This window comes from Rhinopithecus bieti, unplaced genomic scaffold, assembly GCF_001698545.2.
Source record: "Rhinopithecus bieti isolate Rb0 unplaced genomic scaffold, ASM169854v2 scaffold_57243, whole genome shotgun sequence".
Lineage (NCBI taxonomy): Eukaryota > Metazoa > Chordata > Mammalia > Primates > Cercopithecidae > Rhinopithecus > Rhinopithecus bieti.
This window is the reverse complement of record NW_016822477.1, coordinates 203846-227336: the sequence shown is the minus strand read 5'-3', so window position 1 is coordinate 227336 and position 23491 is coordinate 203846. Positions and strand designations below refer to the sequence as shown.

The following is a 23491-nucleotide window of genomic DNA, read 5'->3' as shown; positions in this document are numbered from 1 at the left end:
TCTCTCATTTTTTTTAAATGTAAAAGTTCCTAGCCTTTCTTGCCATTTTCCTGATCTGTACCTTTTTCTACCCATTATCCTGATGAACATAATAAAAGAGTCTGGAGCCAAATAGAAGAGTACAGAATATTTTTTGGACTTTGCAAGAGAAAGCCAGAGCTGTTAAGTATATTATTGTTTTATTCTGGTTACATTCCCTCATACTAAAGAAGTGTGGTCCCAATACTCCTCTTTTAGGATTTGATGAATATGTTTATATTCGTCTTTTCATTGCTTAAAAAAAGCATTTTAGAAACTTAGTTATGAGAACGTGTGAAATTTTATTTCAGACTTGCTGCCAGGGATTAAAATGAACCAGGCCAATTCAAAGATTCCTTTCTTGGTGGAGACATTTATAGGAAAACAAGAATGGTTAGATAAACAAGAAAATAATAACTTGTTAAAGATCTTTAGACTTTGCAACTGTCAGCTGAGTACGTAGATAAGTTCCCAGAAGAGTTTGCTTAAGCTTGTTAAAATTTATCCGAAATGGATTATGCTTTTTACCAGGTATGTTAATTTCTTCCCAGAAAGCGTTTATGAAAGTATCACTTGGCCGGGTGCGGTGGCTCACGCCTGTAATCCCAGCACTTTGGGAGGCCGAGGCAGGTGGATCACAAGGCCGGGAGATCGAAACCATCCTGGCTATAACATGGTGAAACCCCATCTCTAGTAAAAATACAAAACATTAGCTGAGCATAGTGGCGGGCGCCTGTAGTCCCAGCTACTCGGGAGGCTGAGGCAGGAGAATGGCGTGAACCTGGGAGGCGGAGCTTGCAGTGAGCCAAGATAGTGCCACTACACTCCAGCCTGGGCGACAAAGCAAGACTCCATCTAAAAAAAAAAAGAAAATATCACTCAAAAAGTTCTGTTCTAGATAGTGTTGGGGACAAATCTTTCTTTACACCATACTCTATTTTATATCATATCTGTCTCTTTAGGTTCTGCCTCCATGCCTTTGCTCATGTTATTCCCCTGTCTTGGAAGGCTTTTGTCTTATTTCTACTTCTTACTTACTCAGTCCTTAAGGATTAGGCTTTACCTTTTCTATCAAGTCTTTAGTGATTTCTTCAGCCTTCTGTTGTATCTACTTCTCTTGTACCTTTCTTGTAACACACAAAGAGTTCCTTGAAATAATGTTCAATGAAATTGGCTTGAAATAATATGGTAGACATAATAACATTATGAAAAGAACTGAGTGTACAAAAAGATATAAACAGCTGGAAAATAGTACTTTTATTTTCACTGGAACTATCTGTAGTTATATTATTATAATAAATGTTATAGCTTTTATTCTGTTTCTGTGTGTTTGCTTATCTGTAATATAGAGACTAAATTTGGTCTCTAGTGTTCCACTCAACACTGAGATGCTGTGGTTAACTAAGAATTTTGTTCACCTTTTAAATTTGAAGGGGCATTTTGGTGTGGGGAAGTTATTTATATGACTTATGTAACTAAAACAAACCAACAAAGTGTTTTCATGGTGTTGGAGTGTGAGGGTTTGTAATCACTTACTTACTCTTCTACTTCAACCAGTTGAAAAATAGATAATGGAGAACAGAAGAGAATGAAACTTTCAATTTTATTGAGTATAAAACCAGATGAGGGGAAGAAAACTCTACATGGGAATACCTGGGTACAACCTGAGTACTAAAGTGGAACTTTGTACTTTATCTCCCTCATAATACTCTTCTAGCAGACTTGGGCCAGCTAACATCTGTCTAGTTATAGCCCAAGAAGCTAGAACAGAGATCTGAGTAATCTTAGGTTTCTTCTATTTATGGATGCAGGCAGGTCCAAGAGGCCTGTTCTGTTTTTGTGTCTTATCTACTGGTAATGCCACTACTTCAACAAAGAGGTGGCATCTGGAAGAAGATAGAAATTATTCTACAGCAGGGCTCCCCAAACCCCAGGCCAAAGACTGATTCTGGTTAGGAACTGGGCTGCACAGCAGGAGGTGAGCAGTGAGTGAATGAGTGGGTGAGTGAGTGAGTGAGCAAGCGAGCGAAACTTCATCAGTATTTACAGCTGCTCCCCATTACTTGTGTTACTGCTTGAGCTCCATCTCCTGTCGGGTCAGCGGCAGCCTTAGATTCTCATAGGAGCATGAACGCTATTGTGAACTGTGTGTGAGAGGGACCTAGGTTGTGTGGTCCTTATGAGAATCTAATGCATGATGATCTGTCACCTTTTCCCATCACCCCCAGATGGGACTGTCTAGTTGCAGGAAAAGCAGCTCAGGGCTCCCACTGATTCTACATTATGATGAGTTATATAATTATTACATATTGCAATGTAATAATAATAGAAATAAAATGCACAATAAATGTAATGCACCTGAATCATCCTAAAATCATCCTCCCATCTCAGCCCATGGGAAAATTGTCTTCCATGAAACTGGTCTCTGGTACCATAAAGGTTGGGGACCAGGGGTCTAGACCATCTACAAATTTCACCTTATTAAATAGATGACTAGATCTCCTAAACTGTGCCCAGCAAATCGTTTGCCATGACTTGTAGAAAAGAAACAACAGAGGAGCTAGGCGTGGTGGCTCCCATCTATAATCCCAGCACTTTGGGAGGCCGAAGCAGGAGGATCGCTTGAGGCCAGGAATTCAAGACCAACGTATGCAAAATAGTGATACTCTGTCTCTACCAAAAATAAGCCAGGGTGTGGTGGTACATACCTATAGTCCTAGCCTACTTGGGAGGATTTCCTGAGCCCAGTAGTTTGAGGTTACAGTGAGCTGTGATTGCACCACTGTACTCCAGCCTGGGTGACAGAATGAGATCCTGTCTCAAAAAAAATGAAGAGATGACAGAGATTGCAGTTGCAAAAGGGATTAAGCTTCACACCAGCAGCATTTCATCTTATGTGAAGAGAAGGATCAGGCCTATTTCGTGGAAGCCAGTAGGTGGTTAGAAATCTTAAAGGCAGGATTTGTAGTTAAACTGGAAATGTAGGCCAGACGTGCTGGCTCACGCCTGTAATCCCAGCACTTGGGGAGGCCGAGGCAGGGGCAGATCATGAGTTTAAAAGATCGAGACCATCCTGGCCAACATGGTGAAACCCCATCTCTACTAAAATACAAAAATTAGCTGGGCGTGGTGGCGTGCACCTGTAGTCCCAGCTATTCAGGAGGCAGAGATAGGAAAATCGCTTGAACCCGAGAGGTGGAGGTTGCAGTGAGCAGAGATTGTGCCACTGCACTCCAGCCTGGTGACAGAGCGAGACTCTGTCTCAAAAAAAAAAAACAAAAAAAACTGGAAATGTGATTTAAATTAAGCTGTTTCTCGAATGGTAAAATGAAAGTTTCTTTTTTTTTTTTTTTCTTTTTTGAGACGGAAGTCTCGCTCTGTCACCCGGGCTGGAGTGCAGTGGCCAGATCTCAGCTCACTGCAAGCTCCGCCTCCCGGGTTTACGCCATTCTCCTGCTCAGCCTCCGAGTAGCTGGGACACAGCGCCCGACACCTCGCCCGGCTTAGTTTTATTTTGTGTTTTAGTAGAGACGGGGTTTCACGTGTTAGCCAGGAATGGTCGCGATCTCCTGACCTCGTGATCCGCCGTCTCGGCCTCCCAAAGTGCTGGGATTACAGGCTTGAGCCACCGCGCCCAGCCTAAGCCCCCTTTCTAATTCTCTGGGCTGTAGCATTAAGTACAGCATCTCTGCTTAGTGAGCCCATATAAATGTATCCTGATCCAGCTTTATCTTACATCAGTCCTTGTTCTTTCCACCATTATCTTATACTCTCAGTGTCCATTCCCATACTTGTTCCTCAGATTTCTATGTGTATAAATTAAAAAACTCAAATAGTTCTTTTGGAGTATATTATGCCTCCTCATGGGTCTAACTTTGTAACTCACCTTTAGGAGCCTGCTGAGTCCTGAGTTTAGTTATAGGCCTAGAAGCAAAAGGGTAGTAAGGCTAGGTCCTGATGAGAATCATCATTGTCTTGCAGGGCAACTGCCTCAGGGAAGGCGATTACCATTTCTTTAGGCAATGCAGGATTGATCACCTTCAGATGGTGTGGAGAGGCCTCTTCTACTGGCAAAGAAAATTCAGCAGAGTTTAGAAGCTCAGTGTCCCCAGCTTCATTGAGGTCTTCCCATGTATACCTATTTCAACTTTGAGGATCCCATTATTTCCCAAACATTGCCCTCACTTTAACAGTAGACTCCTTGCGAGGCTGGGAGTTCAAATTTGTTGTAGTTCAGCCAGTCATAGAATGAGATTCTGTATTTGATTTTCAGCAGTTGCAACCTGCTACTGTAGGAGATGAGGGTCCTCGAGATAGAAGCTTTTAGTCATTTATGTGGTTCTTAAGGTGGGAATTCAAATCTCTGAGTTCATCCTTTTCTTTTTCCACTTTGTCTAATGACATTAGGAGCAACCAGCCAATCTTATTAAATTTTTTAGTTTTCCAAATATGTTCAAAAGTAACATGTACATCGTCACCCAGCTTCTTACTTCTTATTAGTGGTTGATTAGGAGTATCCAGTGAGGATATTTTGCTAATCTCTGTTGCTAGGTTACATACCATGGACTACCAGTGCTCTCTTTACTACTGCAAATTTCCGTGTGGTATCATTTTTCTTCTGCCTGAAGAAGATTCTTTTAACGTTTCTTATTGTATTAATACTAGTCCATTGGCAGTGATTTTTTTTTTCTTTTGAGTGCTTTTAAGAATTTTTGTATCTCTGATATTCCTCAATTTGATTATGATATGCTTTCTTATTTTTTTTTCATATTCCTTCTCTTTCGGGTTTGTTAGACCTAATGTATCTTTGCATTTGCGTTTATAGTTTTCTATAAACTTTAGGAAACGTTTAGCCTTTGTTTCTTCTTCTGTTTTTTTGTTTTGCCCCCACCCACCTTTCTTCTGAGATGCCTAAATATATGTTGCTTGATAGTGTCCATGTCCCATAGCTCATTTAGATGCTCTCACTCTCTCCCTCCCTTCCTTTTTTTGGGGGGGGGGGTCTTTCTCTCTGTGTATTTCATTTTCTGTAGTTTTTCTATTGTATTTTCAAGTTCACTGAATTTTTTTCTTCTGCAGTGTGTACTCTGCTGTCAGTCCCATCGCTCTATCTTGTGTGTTTTTCATTTTAGAAATTGTATTTTTCATTTGTTACATTTTTATTTGGGTCTTGTTTCCCTTCTCTCTATGTTCATACTCGCTTCTGCCTATATAAAAAACAATATATATAAACTTACATTGCCCAGAACCAGTAGAAGAATCAACAATCTGTGGCAGCTATAGCCTTACAAAATGTATTTCTTTAGTGATAAGAGTTGAGGCTGGACACAGTGGCTCATGCCTGTAATCCCCACACTTTGGGAGGCTGATGTGGGTGAATCACTTGAGTCCAGAAGTTCAAGACCAGTCTGGGCAACACACAGCAAAACCTTGTCTCTACTCTCTATATATATAATTAGCCAGATGTGGTGGCACACAACTGTATTCCCAGCTACTTGGGAGGCTGAGGTGGGAGGATTGCTTGAGTCTGAGACGCAGAGGTTATAGTGAGCCATGATTACGCCACTGCACTCCAGTCTGGGCAGCAGAGCCAGACCCTGTCTCAAAAAAAAAAAAGACTTGAAAGCCAAAATTGCTTCTTCATCCGCAGGCTGCAGAATGAATGTTGTGTTGGCAGGCATGAAAACAACATTCATCTTTTTGTACATCTCCATCAGAGCTCTTTGGTAACTAGGTGCATCGTTAATAAGCAGTATTGCTTTGAAAGGAATCTTTTTTTTTTTTTTTCTGAGCAGTGGGACTCATCAATAGTCTTAAAATATTCATTTAACCGTGCTGTAAACAGATGTCCTGTCATCCAGGCTTTATTGAGCACAAGTAGAGTAGATTTAGAATTATTCTTAAGGGCCCTAGGATTTTCAGGATGGTCCATGAGCATTGGCTTCAACTTAAAGTCACCAGTTACATTAGCCCCTAAGAAGAGAGTCAGCCTGTCCTTTGAAGCAGGCATTGATTTCTCTCTTGCTTGGAAAGTCCTTGATGGCATCTTTTTGCAGTAGAAGGCTGTTTTGTCTACATTGAAAATCTGTTGTTTAGAGTAGCCACCTTCATCAGTGATCTTAGCATATCTTCTAGATAACTTGCTACAGCTTTTCCATCAGCACTTGCTGCTTCATCTTGTACTTCTATGTATGTAAACAGTTTTTTTTTTTTTTTGAGACGGAGTCTCACTCTGTTGCCCGGGCTGGAGTGCAGTGGCCGGATCTCAGCTCACTGCAAGCTCCGCCTCCTGGATTTACGCCATTCTCCTGCCTCAGCCTCCCGAGTAGCTGGGACTACAGGCGCCTGCCACCTCGCCCGGCTAGTTTTTTGTATTTTTTAGTAGAGATGGGGTTTCACCGTGTTAGCCAAGATGGTGTCGATCTCCTGACCTCGTGATCCGCCCATCTCGGCCTCCCAAAGTGCTAGGATTACAGGTTTGAGCCACCGCGCCTGGCCCAGTCTTTTTCTTAAACTTCATTAACTAATCTCTGCTAGATTCCAGCTTTTCTTCTGTAACTTCTTCACCTCTCTCACCTTTCATAGAATTGAAGAGAGTTAGGGCCTTGCTTTGGCTTACGCAAATGTTGTGACTGGTTTGGTCTTCTATCTAGACCACTCACACTTTCTCAGCAATAAGGCTGTTTTGCTTTCTTATCATTTGTGTGTTCATTGATTAGCACTTTTAATTTCCTTCAAGAATTTTTCCATTATATTCTCCACTTGCCTAACTGGCTGAAGAGGCCAACCTTTTGGCCTATCTTGGCTTTTTTTTAAATTTCATTTTTATTTTTTGTGGGTACATAGTAGATACATATATTTATGGGATAAATGAGATACTTTGATACAGGTGTGCAAGTGCGTAATAATCACATCATTGTAAATGTGGTACCCATCCCCTTGAACATTTATTCTTTGTGTAATAAGCAATCCAATTATAATCTTTTAGTTATTTTTATTTTCTCGTGTTTCTTTTTGTTTTCCAAATTTTATGTTAGGTTCCAGGGTACATGTGAAGGTTTATTACATAGGTAAACTTATGTCATGGGGGTTTGTTGTACAGATTATTTTATCACCCAGGAATTAAGCCCAGTATCCAATAGTTATCTTTTCTACTCCTCTCCCTCCTCCCACCCTTCCACCCTTAAGTAGACCCCAGTATCTGTTGTTTCCTTCTTTGTGTTCAGAAGTTCTCATCATTTAGCTGTCACTTATAAGTGAGAACATGTGGTATTTGGTTTTCTGTTCCTGCATTAGTTTGTGGAAGATAATAGCCTCTGGCTCCATCAATGGTTCCCGTTTTCGTTCCCGCAAAAGACATGATTTTGTTCTTTTTTATGGCTACAGGGTTATTTTTAAATGTACAATTACACTATTATTGACTATAGTCACCCTGATATACTGTCAAATACTAGGTCTTATTCATTCTTACTGTATTTTTTTTTTTTTTGAGACGGAGTTTCGCTCTTGCCCACCCAGGCTGGGGTGTAATGGAGCGATTTCGGCTCACTGCAACCTTTGCCTCCCAGGTTCAAGCAATTCTGCTGCCTCAGCCTCCCGAGTAGCTGGGATTATAGGCATGCACTACCACGTTCAGCTGATTTTGTATTTTTAGTAGAGATGGGGTTTCTCCATGTTGGTCATACTGTTTGTGAACTCCCAACCTCAGGTGATCTGCCTGCCTCAGCCTCCCAAAGTGCTGGGATTACAGGCATGAGTCACAGTGCCTGGCCCATTCTTTCTATTTTTAAAAATCTATTAACCATCCCCACTTTCTCCCTGCCCCACTACTATCCTTCCCAGCCTTAGGTAACCATGTTTCTACTCTCTATCTCGGTGATTTCAATGTTTTAATTTTTAGCTCTACAAATAAGTGAGAAAATGTGATATTTTTCTGTGCCTGGCTATTTACTTAACATCGTGATTTCCATTTCTATCCATATTGTTGCAAGTGACAGGATCTCATTCCTTTTTGTGGATGAATAATACTCCATTGTCTATGTGAACCACATATTCTTTTTTTTTTTTTTTTTTTTTGAGTCAGAGTCTCACTCTGACTTCCAGGCTGGAGTATAGTGTGCAGTGGCACGATCTTGGCTCACTGCAGCCTCCACCTCCCGTGAACCACATTTTCTTTACCCACTCGTCTGTTGATGGACACAGGTTGCTTCCAAATCTTGGCTACTGTGAATAGTGCTGCAATAAACATGGGAGTGCAGTGCAGATATTTCTTTGATATTCTGATTGCCTTTCTTTTGGGTATATACCTAGCAGTGGGATTGCTGGATCATACAGTAGCTCCATTTTTAGTTTTCTGAGGAACCTCCAAACTGTTCTCCATAGTGGTTGTACTAATTTCCATGATCTCCAACAGTGTACAACGGTTCACTTTTCCGCATGTCTTCTTCAGCATTTGATATTACCTGTTTGATAAAAGTCATTTTGACTGGGTTGAGATGATATTTCATTGTAGTTTTGATTTGCATTTCTCTGATCAGTGATGTTGAGCACCTTCGAATATGGCTTTTTGCCATTTGTATGTCTTCTTTTGAGAAATGTCTATTCAAATCTTTTACCCATTTTTAAATTGGATTTTTAGATTTATCCCTGTGGATATATAAGCTTGAGCTCTTTATGTATTCCAGTTGTTATATTAATCCCTTGTCAGACAGGTAGTTTGCACATATTTTCTCCTATTCTGTTTATTGGTTTTGTTTTTGTTTGTCTTGCTTTGCAAAACGTTTTTAACTTGATGTGATCTCATTTGTTCATTTATGCTGTGGCTGCCTGTGCTTGTGAGGTATTAATCAAGAAATCTTTGCCCAGTCCAGTGTCCTGGAGAGTTTCCCCAATGTTTTCTTCTGGTAGTTTCCTAGTTTGAGATCTTAGAGTTAAGTCTTTAATCTATTTGATTTGATTTTTATACATGGTGAGAGATAGGGGTCTAGTTTTAGTCTTCTGCACATGATAATCCAATTTTCCCAGTATCATTTATTGAAGAGACTGTTTTTTCTCAAATGTATGTTCTTGGCACCTTTGTCAAAAATGACAGATTATCAGTAGATGTATGGATTTGTTTCTGGGTTCTCTGTTCTGTCCATTGGTTTATGTTTCTGTTTTTATGCCAGTACCATGCTGTTTTGGTTACTGTAGCTCTGTAGTATAATTTGAAGTCAGATAATGGGATTTATCCAGTTTTGTTCTTTTTTTTTTTGAGATGGAGTTTCCCTCTTGTTACCTAGGCTGTAGTGCAATGGCGCGATCTCCGGCTCACTGCAACCTCCGCCTCCTAGGTTCAAGCAATTCTCCTGCCTCAGCCTCCCAAGCAGCTGGGATTACAGGCCACCACACCCAGCTAATTTTGTATTTTTAGGAGAGACTGGGTTTCTCCATGTTGGTCAGGGTGGTCTCGAACTCCCAGCCTCAGGTGATCTGCTTGCCTCGGCCTCCCAAAGTGCTGGGATTACAGGCGTGAGCCACTGTACCTGGCCAGTTTTGTTCTTTTTGCTCAAAATAGCTTTGGCTATTTTCAGTCTTTTTTGGTTGCATATAAATTTTAGGATTGTTTTTTCTATTTCTGTGAAGAATGTCATTGGTGTTTTGGTAGGGTTTGCATTGAATCTGTAGATTGCTTAGGGTAGTATGGACATTTTAACAATGTTGATTCTTCTAATCCATGAACATGGAATATTTTTCCATTTTTTGGTGTCCTCTTCAATTTCTTTTATCAGTGTTTTACAGTTGTTATTGTTTTAAGTAAAAGAAGACCTTTTACTTATTTGGTTAATTCCTAGGTATTTAATTTTATTTGTGGGTATTATAAATGAGATTACTTTCTTATTTTCAGATTGTTCAGTGTTGGCATATGGAAATATTACTGATTTTGTCTTGATTTTTTATCCTGCAACTTTACTGAATTTGTTTATCATTTTTAATAGTTTTTTGGTAGAGTCTTTGGACTTTCCAAATATAAGATTATCTCATCTGCAAACAAGGATAATTTGATTTCTTTCTTGACAATTTGGATACCCTTTATTTCCTTCTCTTGTCTGATTGCTCTAGGTAGGACTTGCAGTTGAATAACGGTGGTGAAAATCTGCAGCCTTGTTTTGTTCTAGATTTTAGAAGAAAGGCTTTCAGTTTTTTCCTATTAAATATGATACTGTGGGTCTGTTGTATATGGCTTTTATTATTTTGAGGTATGTTCCTTCTGTCCCCAGTTTTTTGAGGGCTTTTATCATGAAGGGATGTTGAATTTTATCAAATGTTTTTTCAGCATCAGTTGAAATTATATAGTTTTTGTCTTTCTTTCTATTGAGATGATGTATCACATTGATTGATTTGCATATATTGAAATATACTTACATTCCAGGGTTAAGTCTCACTTGGTCATGATGAATTATCTTTTCAATGTATTGTTAAATTCAGTTTGCTGGTATTTTGTTGAGGATTTTGCATCCATATTTGTCAGGAATATTGGCCCGTAGTTTTCCCTTTTTTTTTTTTTTTTTTGATGTGTCTTTGTCTTGTTTGGGTATCAAGGTAATACTGGCCTCATAGAATGAGTTCATAAGAATTCCCTCCTCTATTTTCAGAGTAATTTGAGTAGCATTGTTGTCAGTTCAATTCTTCTTTAAATGTTTGGTAGAATTCAGCAGTGAAGTCATCAGGTCTTGGGCTTTTCTTTACTGGGAGACTTTTAATTACAACTCCATAATTAAATGTTTTGTTCCATTGTAACTTGCTATTGGTCTGTTCNTATATAGTTTTTGTCTTTCTTTCTATTGAGATGATGTATCACATTGATTGATTTGCATATATTGAAATATACTTACATTCCAGGGTTAAGTCTCACTTGGTCATGATGAATTATCTTTTCAATGTATTGTTAAATTCAGTTTGCTGGTATTTTGTTGAGGATTTTTGCATCCATATTTGTCAGGAATATTGGCCCGTAGTTTTCCTTTTTTTTTTTTTTTTTTTTTTTGTTGAAAGAAAGTTTTGCCCTTATTTTCCTTTTTTTTTTTTTTTTTTTGATGTGTCTTTGTCTTGTTTGGGTATCAAGGTAATACTGGCCTCATAGAATGAGTTCATAAGAATTCCCTCCTCTATTTTCAGAGTAATTTGAGTAGCATTGTTGTCAGTTCAATTCTTCTTTAAATGTTTGGTAGAATTCAGCAGTGAAGTCATCAGGTCTTGGGCTTTTCTTTACTGGGAGACTTTTAATTACAACTCCATAATTAAATGTTTTGTTCCATTGTAACTTGCTATTGGTCTGTTCAGGTTTTGTATTTCTTCTTGATTCAATCTTGGTAGGTTGTATGTGTCTAGGAATTTATCCATTTTCTCTGGATTTTCCAATTTATTGGCACAGAGTTGCTCATAGTAACCACAAACAATCCTTTGAATTTGTGTGGTATCAGTTATAATGTCTCCCTTTTCATCTCTGATTTTACTTATTTGATTCTTCTTTTTTTCTTAGTCTGGGTAAAGGTTTCAATTTTAAACAAAATTTTAAAGTTTGTAATTAGTTTTCTAATTACTTAAAAACTAAAAAAAGCCGGGCGCGGTGGCTCAAGCCTGTAATCCCAGCACTGTGGGAGGCCGAGACGGGTGGATCACGAGGTCAGGAGATCGAGCCCATCCTGGCTAACACGGTGAAACCCCGTCTCTACTAAAAACTACAAAAAACTAGCCGGGCGAGGTGGCGGGATCCTGTAGTCCCAGCTACATGGGAGGCTGAGGCAGGAGAATGGCATAAACCCGGGAGGCGGAGCTTGCAGTGAGCTGAGATCGCGCCACTGCACTCCAGCCTGGGCGACAGAACGAGACTCCGTCTCAAAAAAAAATAACAATAAAAAACAAAAACAAAAACAAAACAAAACAAAACAAAACAAAATTCTTAGTTTTTGAAAAGTTCTTTTCAAACAACCAACTTCTTGTTATGTACTTTTGTATTGTTTTCTTTGTTTCGATTTCATTTATTTGTGCTCTTTTTCTTTTTTCTTCTTCTTTTTTTTTTTTTTTTTGTTGTTGAGACATGGTCTCACTCTGTCACCCAGGCTAGAGTACATTGGCATGAACATGACTCACTGAAGCCTTGACCTCCCAGGCTCAGGCCATCTTCCCACCTCAGCCTCCTGAGTAGCTGGGACTACAGGCATGTGCCACCATGCTCAGCTAATTTTTGGGTTTCTTTTCTTTTACTAATTTTGGATTTGGTTTGCTCTAGCTTTTCTAGTTGCTTAAGATGCATTGTTAGGTTGATTATTTGAAGTTTTTCTTCTTTTTTGATGTAGGCACTTATAGCTATAAATTTCCCTTTCAGTGTTGCTTTTGCTGTATCTCATAGGTTTTGGTATGTTTTATTTCCATTAACATTTGTTTCAAAATATTTTTAAATTTCCTTCTTAATTCCTTCAATGACCCACTGGTCATTCAGGAGGATACTGTTTGATTTCCATGTGTTTGTATAGCTTACAAAATTCCTCTTGTTACTGATTTCTAATTTTATTCCATTGTGATTGGAGAAGATGCTTGATATTATCTCATTTTTTTGAATGTTTTAAGACTTGGTTTGTCTTTAACTAAGGAAGTAACATATAGTCTATCCTTGAAAATGATCCATGTGCTGAGGAGAAGAATGCGTATTCAGCCATTGGATGAAGTATCTTGTTAATATCTATCAGGTGTTTGTTCTATAGAGCAAATTAAGTTCAGTGTTTCTTTGTTGATTTTCCGCCTGGAAGATATGTCCAGTGCTGAGAGTGGTGTGTTGAAGTCTCTGACTATTATCGTATTGAGGTGCATCTCTCTCTTTAGCTGTAATAATATTTGCTTTATATACATGGGTGCTCCAGTGTTGGGTGCATATAGATTTACAATTGTTATATCTTCTTGCTGAATTGACCCCTTTATCATTATATAATGACCTTCTTTGTCTCTTTTATAGTTTTTGTCTTGAAGTCTATTTTGTCTGACATAAGTATAGCTACTCTTTCTCCTTTTTGGTGTCCATTGTCATGGAATATCTTTTACTCTCCCTTTCTTTTCAGTCTATATATGTCTTTATAGGTGAAGTATATTTCTTGAAGGCATCATATCATTGAGTCTTTTTTTTTTTTGATCTATTCAGTTACTCTATCTCTTTTGATTGGAAAGTTTAGTCCATTTACTTTCAATGTTATTGGTAAGTAAGAACTTACTCTTGCCATTTTGTTATTTGTTTTCTGGTTGTTATGTGATCTTCTCGTCCTTCTTTCCTTCCTTCCAGTCTTTCTTTTAGTGAAAGTGATTTTTTTTTTCTCGTGGTATGATTTAATTTCTTGCTTTTTATTTTGTGTTATTTGTCGTTTTTTTTTTATTTGAGGTTACCATGTGGCTTGCAAATACTATCTTATAACCCATTATTTTAAACTGATGACAACTTAACATTGATTGCATAAGCAAACAAACAAACTAGCAATAAGAAAACTAATACAAACTTTACACTTCAACCTCATCCTCGTGCTTTTTTGTTGTTTCACTTTTTTTTTTTTTTAACTTTTTGTTGTTTTTTTTTTAATTCTATTTTTCTTCTCTCTTTTTTTTTTTTTTTTTTTTTTTGAGACAAGGTCTTGCTCTGTTGCCCCGGCTGGAGTGCAGTGGTGCAGTCATCGCTCACTGTGGCCTCTCGGGATCAGTTGATCCACCCACCTCAGACTCCCAAGTAGCTAGGACTACAGGTGCATGCCACCATACCCGGCTTTTTTTTTTTTTTTTTTTCTTTCTTTCTTTCTTTCTTTTTTTTTTTTTAAGTAAAGATGAAGTCTTGCTATGTTGCCCAGGCTGATCTCGAACTCCTGGGCATGAGCAGTTCTGCCATGGCCTCCCAAAGTGCTGGGATTATAGGTGGGAACCACCATAGTGGCCAACTTGTTGTTTGTCTTTATGTCTTATTTTATTGCCTATGTCTTGAAAAGCTGTAGTAGGTATCATTTTTTTATTGGTTCATTGTTTAATATTTCTACTTAATAGTAGGCTGGGCACAGTGACTCACTCCTGTAATCCCAGCACTTTGGAAGGCTGAGGTGGGTGAATCACTTGAGGTCAGGAGTTCCAGACCAGCCTGGCCAACATGGTGAAACCCTGTCCCTACTAAAAACAATACAAAAATTAGCCAGGTAAGGTGGCACGTACCTGTAATCTCACCTACTCAGGAGACTGAGGCAGGAGAATCACTTCAACATGGGAGGCGGAGGCTACAGTGAGCTGAGATCGCACCACTGGGTATTGCTGTTTGTTATTCAGGGCCCAAGGGGTCTTTTTGTTTGTTTGTTTGCTTTGAGATGCAGTCTTGTTCTATAGTCCAGACTGGAGTACAGTGGTGCGATCTTGGCTCACTGCAACCTCTGCCTCCTGGGTTTGAGCAATTCTCCTGCCTCAGCCTCCTGAGTAGCTGGGATTATAGGCACATGCCACCACACCCGGCTAATTTTTTGTTTTTGGTAGAGATGGGGTTTTACTATGTTGGTCAGGCTGGTCTCGAACTCCTGACCTCCAGTGATTTGCCCGCCTCGACCTCCCAAAGTGCTGGGATTACAGGTGTGAGCTACCGGCCTGGCCTCCAAGGGGTCTTTAGTCAGCATGTGATGAATCCTGCCAGGACTGGATTCTTCCCTTCAAGGCAGCAGGTTCACTTCTATTCTAGGGTGTCTCTGGAAATGTCATCCAGGAGCTAGGACCTGAGATGGGGGCCTCACCACTGCCTGGTGCCCTATCTTACTGTGGCTGAACTGGTATCTAAGATGCAAGACAAAGTCCTCTTTACCCTTCTTTCTCCTCTCCTCAAACGAAAGAAAGGAGTTACTTTTGTTGCTGCAAGCTTCACTGGGATTGAGAGAGGAGTGGCATAAGCACTCCCCCAGCTGTCCTGTCTGGTATTTCAGTATGTCATGTACTACCCTAGTCCACTGGCTCTAAGTCCAGCATAGCATCAGTGCATCAGGACTTGCCCAAGAATTGCAGTCCTTGTGTCCTAGACTGTCTTTCAAGTTCACTTAGGATCCCAGAGCACTTTAACCTGAGATTGCAAGGCTTGCTGAAACTCAAGTTTCAGCTTATGGGATGGGCGCTTCCCCTCTGGGCTAGTGCTGTTCAAAATGGTCCCTCTGTGGGTAGGTGCTGACTGAGTTCAGCATGATTTTGCTTTCCATGTGATAGGGCAGCATTAAGTTCAATGCAAAATTCCTCAGTCACTGTGTTGTTCCTCCCTGAGTGCGTGGGTTCTGTCTCCTAGCCAAGAAGCCACTGCCGGGGGTTGGGAGAGGGGTGGTGTTGGCAATTTAAGACTGTCTTTCCTACCCTCTTCAATGCCTCTTGGGCGATATGAAGTTAAAACTAGGTACTGTGATTGCTCACTTGATTTTTGGTTCTAATGAAAGTGCTTACTTGTGTGCAGATAGTTAAAATTAGGTGTTCCTGCAGAGTGTACAATTGGTGCAGGCTTCTGTTCTGCCATCTTTCTTCACCCCCCATCTTGGCTTTTGGCATGCCTTCCTCATTAAGCTTACTCATTTATTTTTGGCTTTTGATTTTAAATTGAGAGATATGGGACTCTTCTTTTCACCTGAACACTTAGATGTTATTGTAGAGTTATTAATTGGCCTAATTTCAATGTTGTTGTATCTCAAGAAATAGGGATGCCTGAAGAGATGGAGAGAGATGGGAATGGTCAGTCTGTGGAGCAGTGAGACACACGTTTGCCTTGGCACACAAATTTGCCATCTTATGTTAGCACTGTGTGTGGTGCCCCAAAACAATTAGAATAGTAACAACAAAAATCACCGATCACAGATCACCGTAACAGATACAATGATAATGAAATAGTTTGAAATATTGCAAGAATTGGCTGGGTGCGATGGCTCACCCCTGTAATCCCAGAACTTTGGGAGGCCGGGGCAGGCAGATTACCTGAGGTCAGGAGTTTGAGACCAGCCTGACCAACATGGTGAAACTCCATCTCTACTAAAATTACCAAAAAATGTAGCCAGGCATGGTGGTGGGCACCTGTAACCCCAGTTACTCAAGAGGCTGAGGCAGGAGAATTGCTTGAAACCAGCCGGGAGGCGGAGGTAACAGTGAGCCAAGATGATGCCTTTGCTCTCCAGCCTAGGTGACAAGAGTGAAACTCTGTCTCTAAAGAAAAAAAAAAAAGAAATATTGCAAGAATTACTGTAATGTGAGACTGAGACACACAATGAGCACATTATTAGAAAAAGGGCACCGATAGACTTGCTTGACATTAGGGTTGCTGCAAACCTTCAATTTGTAAAAAATGCATTATTTGCAAAATGTAGTAAAGCAAATCACAGTATAGTAAGGTATGCCTGTAGTGTATTTATAACAGCTATTTTATCATTCTTGTGTTATAATCCTATTATCTGTGACATTTTTATATTGTGACTGTTGATTAATTTTTCTTCTCATTATGCATTATGTTTTCTGCTTCACATCTCTGTTTTTATTGAATGTCAGACATTGTGGTTTACATATAGGTGGATGCTGGACTTTTTTGTGTGTTCTTTTGGATACTTTTTGGCTTTAGTCTGGTTTGCAGTTTTTTGGAAATGGTTTGATCCTTTTGACCTAATCTTTGTTAGAGTGGTTCCAGAATAGCTTTTAATTTAGGAATAATTTGTCCTCACTACTGAAGCATTATTCTTCTAAGGACTCTACCTAGTACTCTTATCTGTCAGGAGGTCTTTCCACTCTGGCTGGTCTTGTGTGTGCTTTAAGAATGTCCTATTTTTTTTTTTCTGGCGATTCTTTCTCTGGCCGTAGTTTAATCACACACATGCACAGATCAGTACTCAGCCGGAACCTTGAGAGGACTCTTCTGCAGCTCCCTTCTTTTCTGGTTTTCTGATTTGTAACTTTTAACTGTCTTGGACTCTCCAACTCTAAACTGTCTCCTCATGTTAGGAGGATTGATGGACCACTGAGACCTGGAAATGTCAGGTACTTGTAGGGTTACCTTGCTTATTTCTTTTCTCCAAAAGATCACTGTCTTGTGCTGCCCAGTGTCTGTTGTCTGGAAACTATAGTTTAATATATTTTGTCCATTTTCTAATTATTTAAGGGGAAAGGGTAGACCTGGTTTCTTTTATTCCATTATAGCCTGAAGCAGAAGTCTTAACTTTTATTCCTCCCTCCTACAACTTACCTGATCAGTTGACTAATTTGAGAAGAGGAGGAAGAATTTATAATTTGAAAATTTGTCGCATACCTTTTTCCACACTAGCCTGTCGAAAAGCAAAAACTGACTCCTAAAACTGGACATTATTGTGATTATATTTGGATAAGTGGCAATATAGCAGTGTATTTCTTTTTGTATTTTTTATATATAAATCACTGACTCTGTGAAGCCATTGATTTGATAAACCAAAAAAAGGTATAGTAGTTACCCCTTATCGGCGGTTTTGCTTAAAGCAATTTCAGTTACCTGTAGTCAACTGTGGTTTGAAAACATTAAGTGGAAAGTTCCAGAAATAACTTAATTTTTAAATTGCGTGCCATTCTGAGTAGCGTGATGAAATCTCACACTGTCCTGCTCCATCCTGCCAGGGACATGAGTTCAGTTTATCTGAGCTATATACACTACCCACCTGGTAGTTCACTTAGTAACCTTCTTGGTTGTCAGATTGACTGTTGGTGATACCACAGTGCTTGTGTTCAAAGAACCCTTGTTTTATTTAATAATGCCCCCAAAGCTTAAGAGTAGTGGTGCTGACAATTCAGATATGCCAGAGAGAAGCTGTAAAGTTCCTCCTTTAAGCAAAGAGGTGAAAGTTCTCTAATTAATAGGAAAAAAAAACATGCTGAAGTTGCTAAGATCTATGGTAAGAATCAATCTTCTATCCATGAAATTGTGAAGAATGAAAAAGAAATTTATGCTAGTGTTACTATCGCACCTTAAATTGCAAAAGTTACTGCCATAGTGCATGGTGTTTAGTTATGATTGAAAAGGCATTAAATTTGTGGGTGGAAGATCTGAACAAAAATGTGTTCCAATTGATGGCAACATGTTGTGCTGGGCTAACTTAATCTCAATTAAATTAAACTTTATCATAGTTATGTATGTATAGGAAAAAACCTGGTATATATAGGGTTTGTTATTGTATGAGGTTTCAGGCATCCACTGGAGGTCTTGAAACATAACTCCCAAGGATGAGGGAGGGCTACTATGTATGCAAATGATGGATTATCCAGTTTTTAGTTAAAATGTTGCCTTAAAACTCTAATTAGTGGAAAGCAGTTTGATAGTTTGTTGTAAAGGTATATCCACATTTACTATATAACCCAAGACTTTTGTTTAACTAAGGGAAATGAAAGCAAATGTCTACACAAAAACTTGATGTTAATATTTATAGCAGTTTTATTAATTATGGCCCCAATCTGGAAACAATCCAAGTGTCCACCCAAATGGATAAATGGAATACTACTCAGCAATGAAAAGGAATACATTACTAATGTAACAACATGAATGATTTTCAAAACTGTGCTGAGCAAAAGAAGCCAGACGTTAGTCCTTCAATGTAAATTAAAAACAAAACAAACAAACAAAAAGAACAAACACAAGAGTCTATAAAATTCTTGAAGAAGAAACAAATTAATCTATAGTGGTAGAAATCAAAGAAGTAATTTTGTGAGGAGGGTAAGTATTGGGCTACCACAAGGAAACTTAGTGGAATGATGGGAATGTTCTATATCTTGACTGGTTAGTTAGCTGCACAGGTATATGCATTTGTCAAGACTCATCAAACTACTCTTAAAATATGTTTATTCATTTTATTATATGAAAATTATATCTGAAAAAAGTTGGCTAAAGAAATCTGAAATGGACTGGGCTCAGTGGCTCACACCTGTAATCCCACCACTTTGGGAGGCTGAGTCAGGAGGGTCGCTTCAACCCAGGAGTTTGAGACCAGCCTGAGCAACATAGTGAGACCCCATATCTATTTTTTTAATCTGAAATGTTTAAATATATGCGAACTTATATACACATGTCATAGAAATACACACATTCACAAACACACACCACATATTAACAACCTGGATTCTGATTCTGTTCTAAAATGCACAGTTCTTTTCAGCCTTTTACTTCCTTAATGTATGAAATGAGGTTAGTTTAGAAATTCTTTGTATCTGGGTGTAAAAAGAAAGAAGTTAGTAAGTTTAAAGTTAATCTTTTAAAATTGTCTTGACTTAAGTCATTTTTTTTTCCAGAAATCTTCCTGCCAAATCTGTGGAAGAAGCATTACGTCACCGACAAGAATATGATGAGATGGTGGCTGAGGCTAAAAAACGAGGTATAAAATTTAACTCCAAATGGTATAATTTTCTGATTTTAATAGAAAGATGGATGGTAAAATTCATCAAGTCTGTCTTCAAGATGATATTGAAATCTTTTTTTTTTTTTTGAGACAGGGTCTTGCTCTGTTGCCCAGCCTGGTGTGCAGTGGTGCACTCACAACTCACTGTAGCCTGACCTCCCAGGCTCAAGCAGTCCTTTTACCTCTCAGCCTCCCAAGTAGCTGGGACCACAGGCACGTGCCACAACGCCTGGCTAGTTTTTTGTATTGTTTGTAGAGATGAGGTTTTACCATGTTGCACATGCTTTTATTTTTCTGTACTATTTTTATAATCAAGTTTGTTCTAAAGGAGGAATAAAATGACATACCAGGATCATAGTTTTTCTGCATGTACTTTTACAAAACTAGTAGGAGGAATCTTGAGATTACAGTCATAAAACTTGGACTACTACTATCTGAGTTTATAAATAGAAAGATAATTCATGAATCTATTAATGAATTTCACTTTTACCATTTTATATTTTATAATTAATAATTTCTAATTATNCCTCCCAAAGTGCTGGGATTACAGGCGTGAGCCACCGTGCCCGGCCCATGTGATCAATTTTAAAGCTTTTCTTTTATTTTACCCCCACAGTTTATGCCATAAGGTTATTCTGTGGCTTTCTTTCTTCACCCTGTAATCTATCTTAAACATCTTCCATGTTAGTGCATACAAGTCTGCCTCATATGTACTGTAGCTACATTGTATTCCACAATTTGGATGTACTATAATTTATTTAACCATTTTCCTTGTGATAACCAAATCGAAGACATATTTTTTCCTGCCATTCTATAAAAAAGACATATATGTTAACATCCAAGTACTGTTTTTCATCCCTCAAAAGATATTAAAATGAATGAGAATTACCCATACAGGGATGACTGAAAATCATTCATAAATATTTACCAAAGGTCTCAAAAAAATAAACTTTGATTGTTTATTTCAGTTCTAAGAATTTACTCTAAGGAAATAATCAGGATTGGATGCAAAAGCTTTTCTACAATCAGCATTATATATAATTGGACAGAATTATAACAAAAATTTAAATGTTTACCCTTTATCTGAAAGGCAGTGCCAACTTTGGATATTATGATTATGTATGATTTTAAAATTTGATGTTCACAAGTCTCCTGTAATAAACATATTATTTTATTTATTTATTTATTTATTTATTTATTTATTTATTTTGATATGGAGTCTTGCTCTGTCGCGGAGGCTGGAGTGCAGTGGTGCTCTCTCAGCTCACTGCAAACCCCACCTCCTGGGTTCAAGCAGTTCTCCCTGCCTCAGCCTCCCAAGTAGCTGAGATTACAGGTGCCTGCCACCACACTGACTAATTTTTGTATTTTTAGTAGAGACGAGGTTTCACTATGTTGGCCACACTGGTCTCGAACTCTTGACCTCAGGTGATCTGCCCGCCTTGGCCTCCCAAAGTGCTGGGATTACAGGCGTGAGCCACCGTGCCCAGCCAACATGTTAATTTCAAAGAACTTAAAAACTTTTAGAATAGAATTTAAAGGAAGAATTAAGTTTTTATTTAAGTTAGAAAAAATTAGATTTTATATGACTTAACTGTTCTCTCCAAATATAAACTGAGATTACCTTTGCTTTCTGAGTTTGAAACAGATTGAATGTTTTTAACTTATAGTCAGAACTTTCAGTTGGATTTTCTAAATCCATAATAAGAATTTTTGAACATACTGTAATTGTTTAAAGTCTTAAGAATCAATTCTGCAAACAGATAATGAGGTATTGATGGTTATATGAAGTTTTGTTTGCAGTTTTTATTGATAACTTTGGCTTTAGAATCTGAGTTATCTTGATAACTTAGACATTAAAATATTGGTTAAATTGGTGTTAATGTTTTGTGATACTGTAATCAAAAGGTTCTTTTTTAGCTTAAAATTTATAGTTTTGAAACATAACTGAGTCATTTATTTCCAACATAATTTTAGATTTTCTTCACTAAATATTTATGTATTCAAGAATGGAATGTGTGTTTATTCTCTTCTTTTTTATTAGTGCGGAAAAGAATGCTATAATTGGATTGAAGTACATTTATTTTTGTTAATTGTTTACTTTTGAATGGCTTTAGTAATTTGACTTGTTTTAGTCATTAAGTTTATAATCATGAATAGTAGCTAAGTAGAATAGTAGCTAAGAGTAAGAGCTCTAAAGTCAGATATGGTTCAAATCTTGGTTCCACCATATATATTAGGTTTGTGACCTCCGGCATATTACTTAACATCTAGAAGTCTTAGTTTTTCTTTATCTGTAAAATAGGGGTAAGAATATGAAAGGATTGTTCTAACAGTTATTTGTGATAATATAAGATGATAGTGAAAGTTCATTTTGCTGAGAGTATGGATAATATCATAATTCACAAAATCAGAAAGCAAAATATACACTGAAATCAAAGTATTCTCTGTTCAAGTCCAAAGTATCATCTTTAAGCCTGCTTCAAACTCTCCCTTTGCAGATTCAAAGCAAAGTGAGTGTGACATGAGGACCCAAGCATAAAATTGAACTGAGATGCAGGTCTTCTTAACTGTAAATCTTACTGGAGAGATGTCCTTTGATGTTTTGAAACGCATTACCACATTTTTGTTATTGGATCAATTTTATGACTTCTAAAACTGATGGGTTTGTCTGGTGAGCCCCCCGTTTTTTGGACAGTTTTAAAATTTGGGTAGAATATTGAAGGTGACTGTCTTAGAACCAGTTTGAAATTTTTTTTAAAACTTACAATTTTATACCTAATAACCCCCAAATAATTATATGTATAAATTTTAACATATTCATCTCTTCTATGTAGTCATTGATGGAGCCAGGCATCAATAATAGGAATTTTGTCTGGTGTGGTGACTCATGCCTGTGATCCTAGCACTTTGGGAGGCTGAGGCAGGTGGATCACATGAGGCCAGGAGTTCAAGACCAGCCTGGCCAACATGGTGAAACCCTGACTCTACTGAAAATACAAAAAATTAACTGGATGTGATGGCACATGCCAGTAATTCCAGCTATTTGGGAGGCTGAGAATTGCTTGAACCCAGGAGGGGCAGGTTGCAATGAGCTGAGGTCACGGCACTGCACTCCAGTCTGGGCAACAGAGCAAGATCCTGTCTCAAAAAATAATAATAATAATAGGAATATTAAGTTTTTAAAAATTGTTTTCTTTCCAAACCATTAGTAGTAATGAAAAGTAAATAAAAGGGAGAAAAGATTAGAATAGTAAGAGTGTGTTTGAAATATATCTAGTCAGGTATTTGATAATGATACACTTCTTGGCAATATAAGAATACTTGTTATGGTATAGTCATTACTTTGGAAAATTATGCAGTTCTTTAAAAGAAACAACAGCAGATCTGTATCTACTAATGTGGAACAACCTCTAATATAACAAAGTAAGATACAGATCAGTGCATGAAATATGTTGTCACTTTAATTTTTTAAAAAAGGATTATATATATATGTATATACTTGTGTGTGCATATTTTCATTCTTGGAAGAATTAGAGCTCTGATAACCACACTCACATCTGAGGAAAGGAAACTTATTTTCTCTCTATCCTATTTTGTACTTTTGAAAATTTTTTTTTTTTTTTTTTTGAGACGGAGTCTCACTCTGTTGCCCAGGCTGGAGTGCAGTGATACGATCTCTGCTCACCGCAACCTCCGCCTCCCAGGCTCAAGCGATTCTCCTGTCTCAGCCTCCCAAGTATCTGGGATTACAGGCACGCACCACCATGCCCAGCTAAATTTTTTGTATTTTTAGTAGAGACAGGGTTTCACCGTGTTGGCCAGACTGATCTCAAACTCCTGACCTCAGTTGATCCATCTGCCTCAGCCTCCCAAAGTGCTGGGATTATAGTCATGAGCCACTGTGCCTGGCCTCCTTTTGAAATTTTAAAACCATGTTCATGTATTACCTTTAAAAGGAATAAAATTTTTAAAAGAATTAATTGAGCCGGGCGCGGTGGCTCAAGCCTGTAATCCCAGCACTTTGGGAGGCCGAGACGGGCGGATCACGAGGCCAGGAG

General features: G+C 38.3%; 1 protein-coding gene across 1 annotated transcript in view; it reads left to right on the top strand.

Moving 5' to 3' along the window:
• The window catches only part of TBC1D12 (TBC1 domain family member 12), a 145622-nt gene that overhangs the window by 81885 nt on the left and 40246 nt on the right, over nucleotides 1–23491 (top strand). Inside the window, 1 exon segment of the mRNA XM_017860965.1 lies at nucleotides 19324–19428. Coding sequence (XP_017716454.1) covers nucleotides 19324–19428 — 105 coding nt within the window.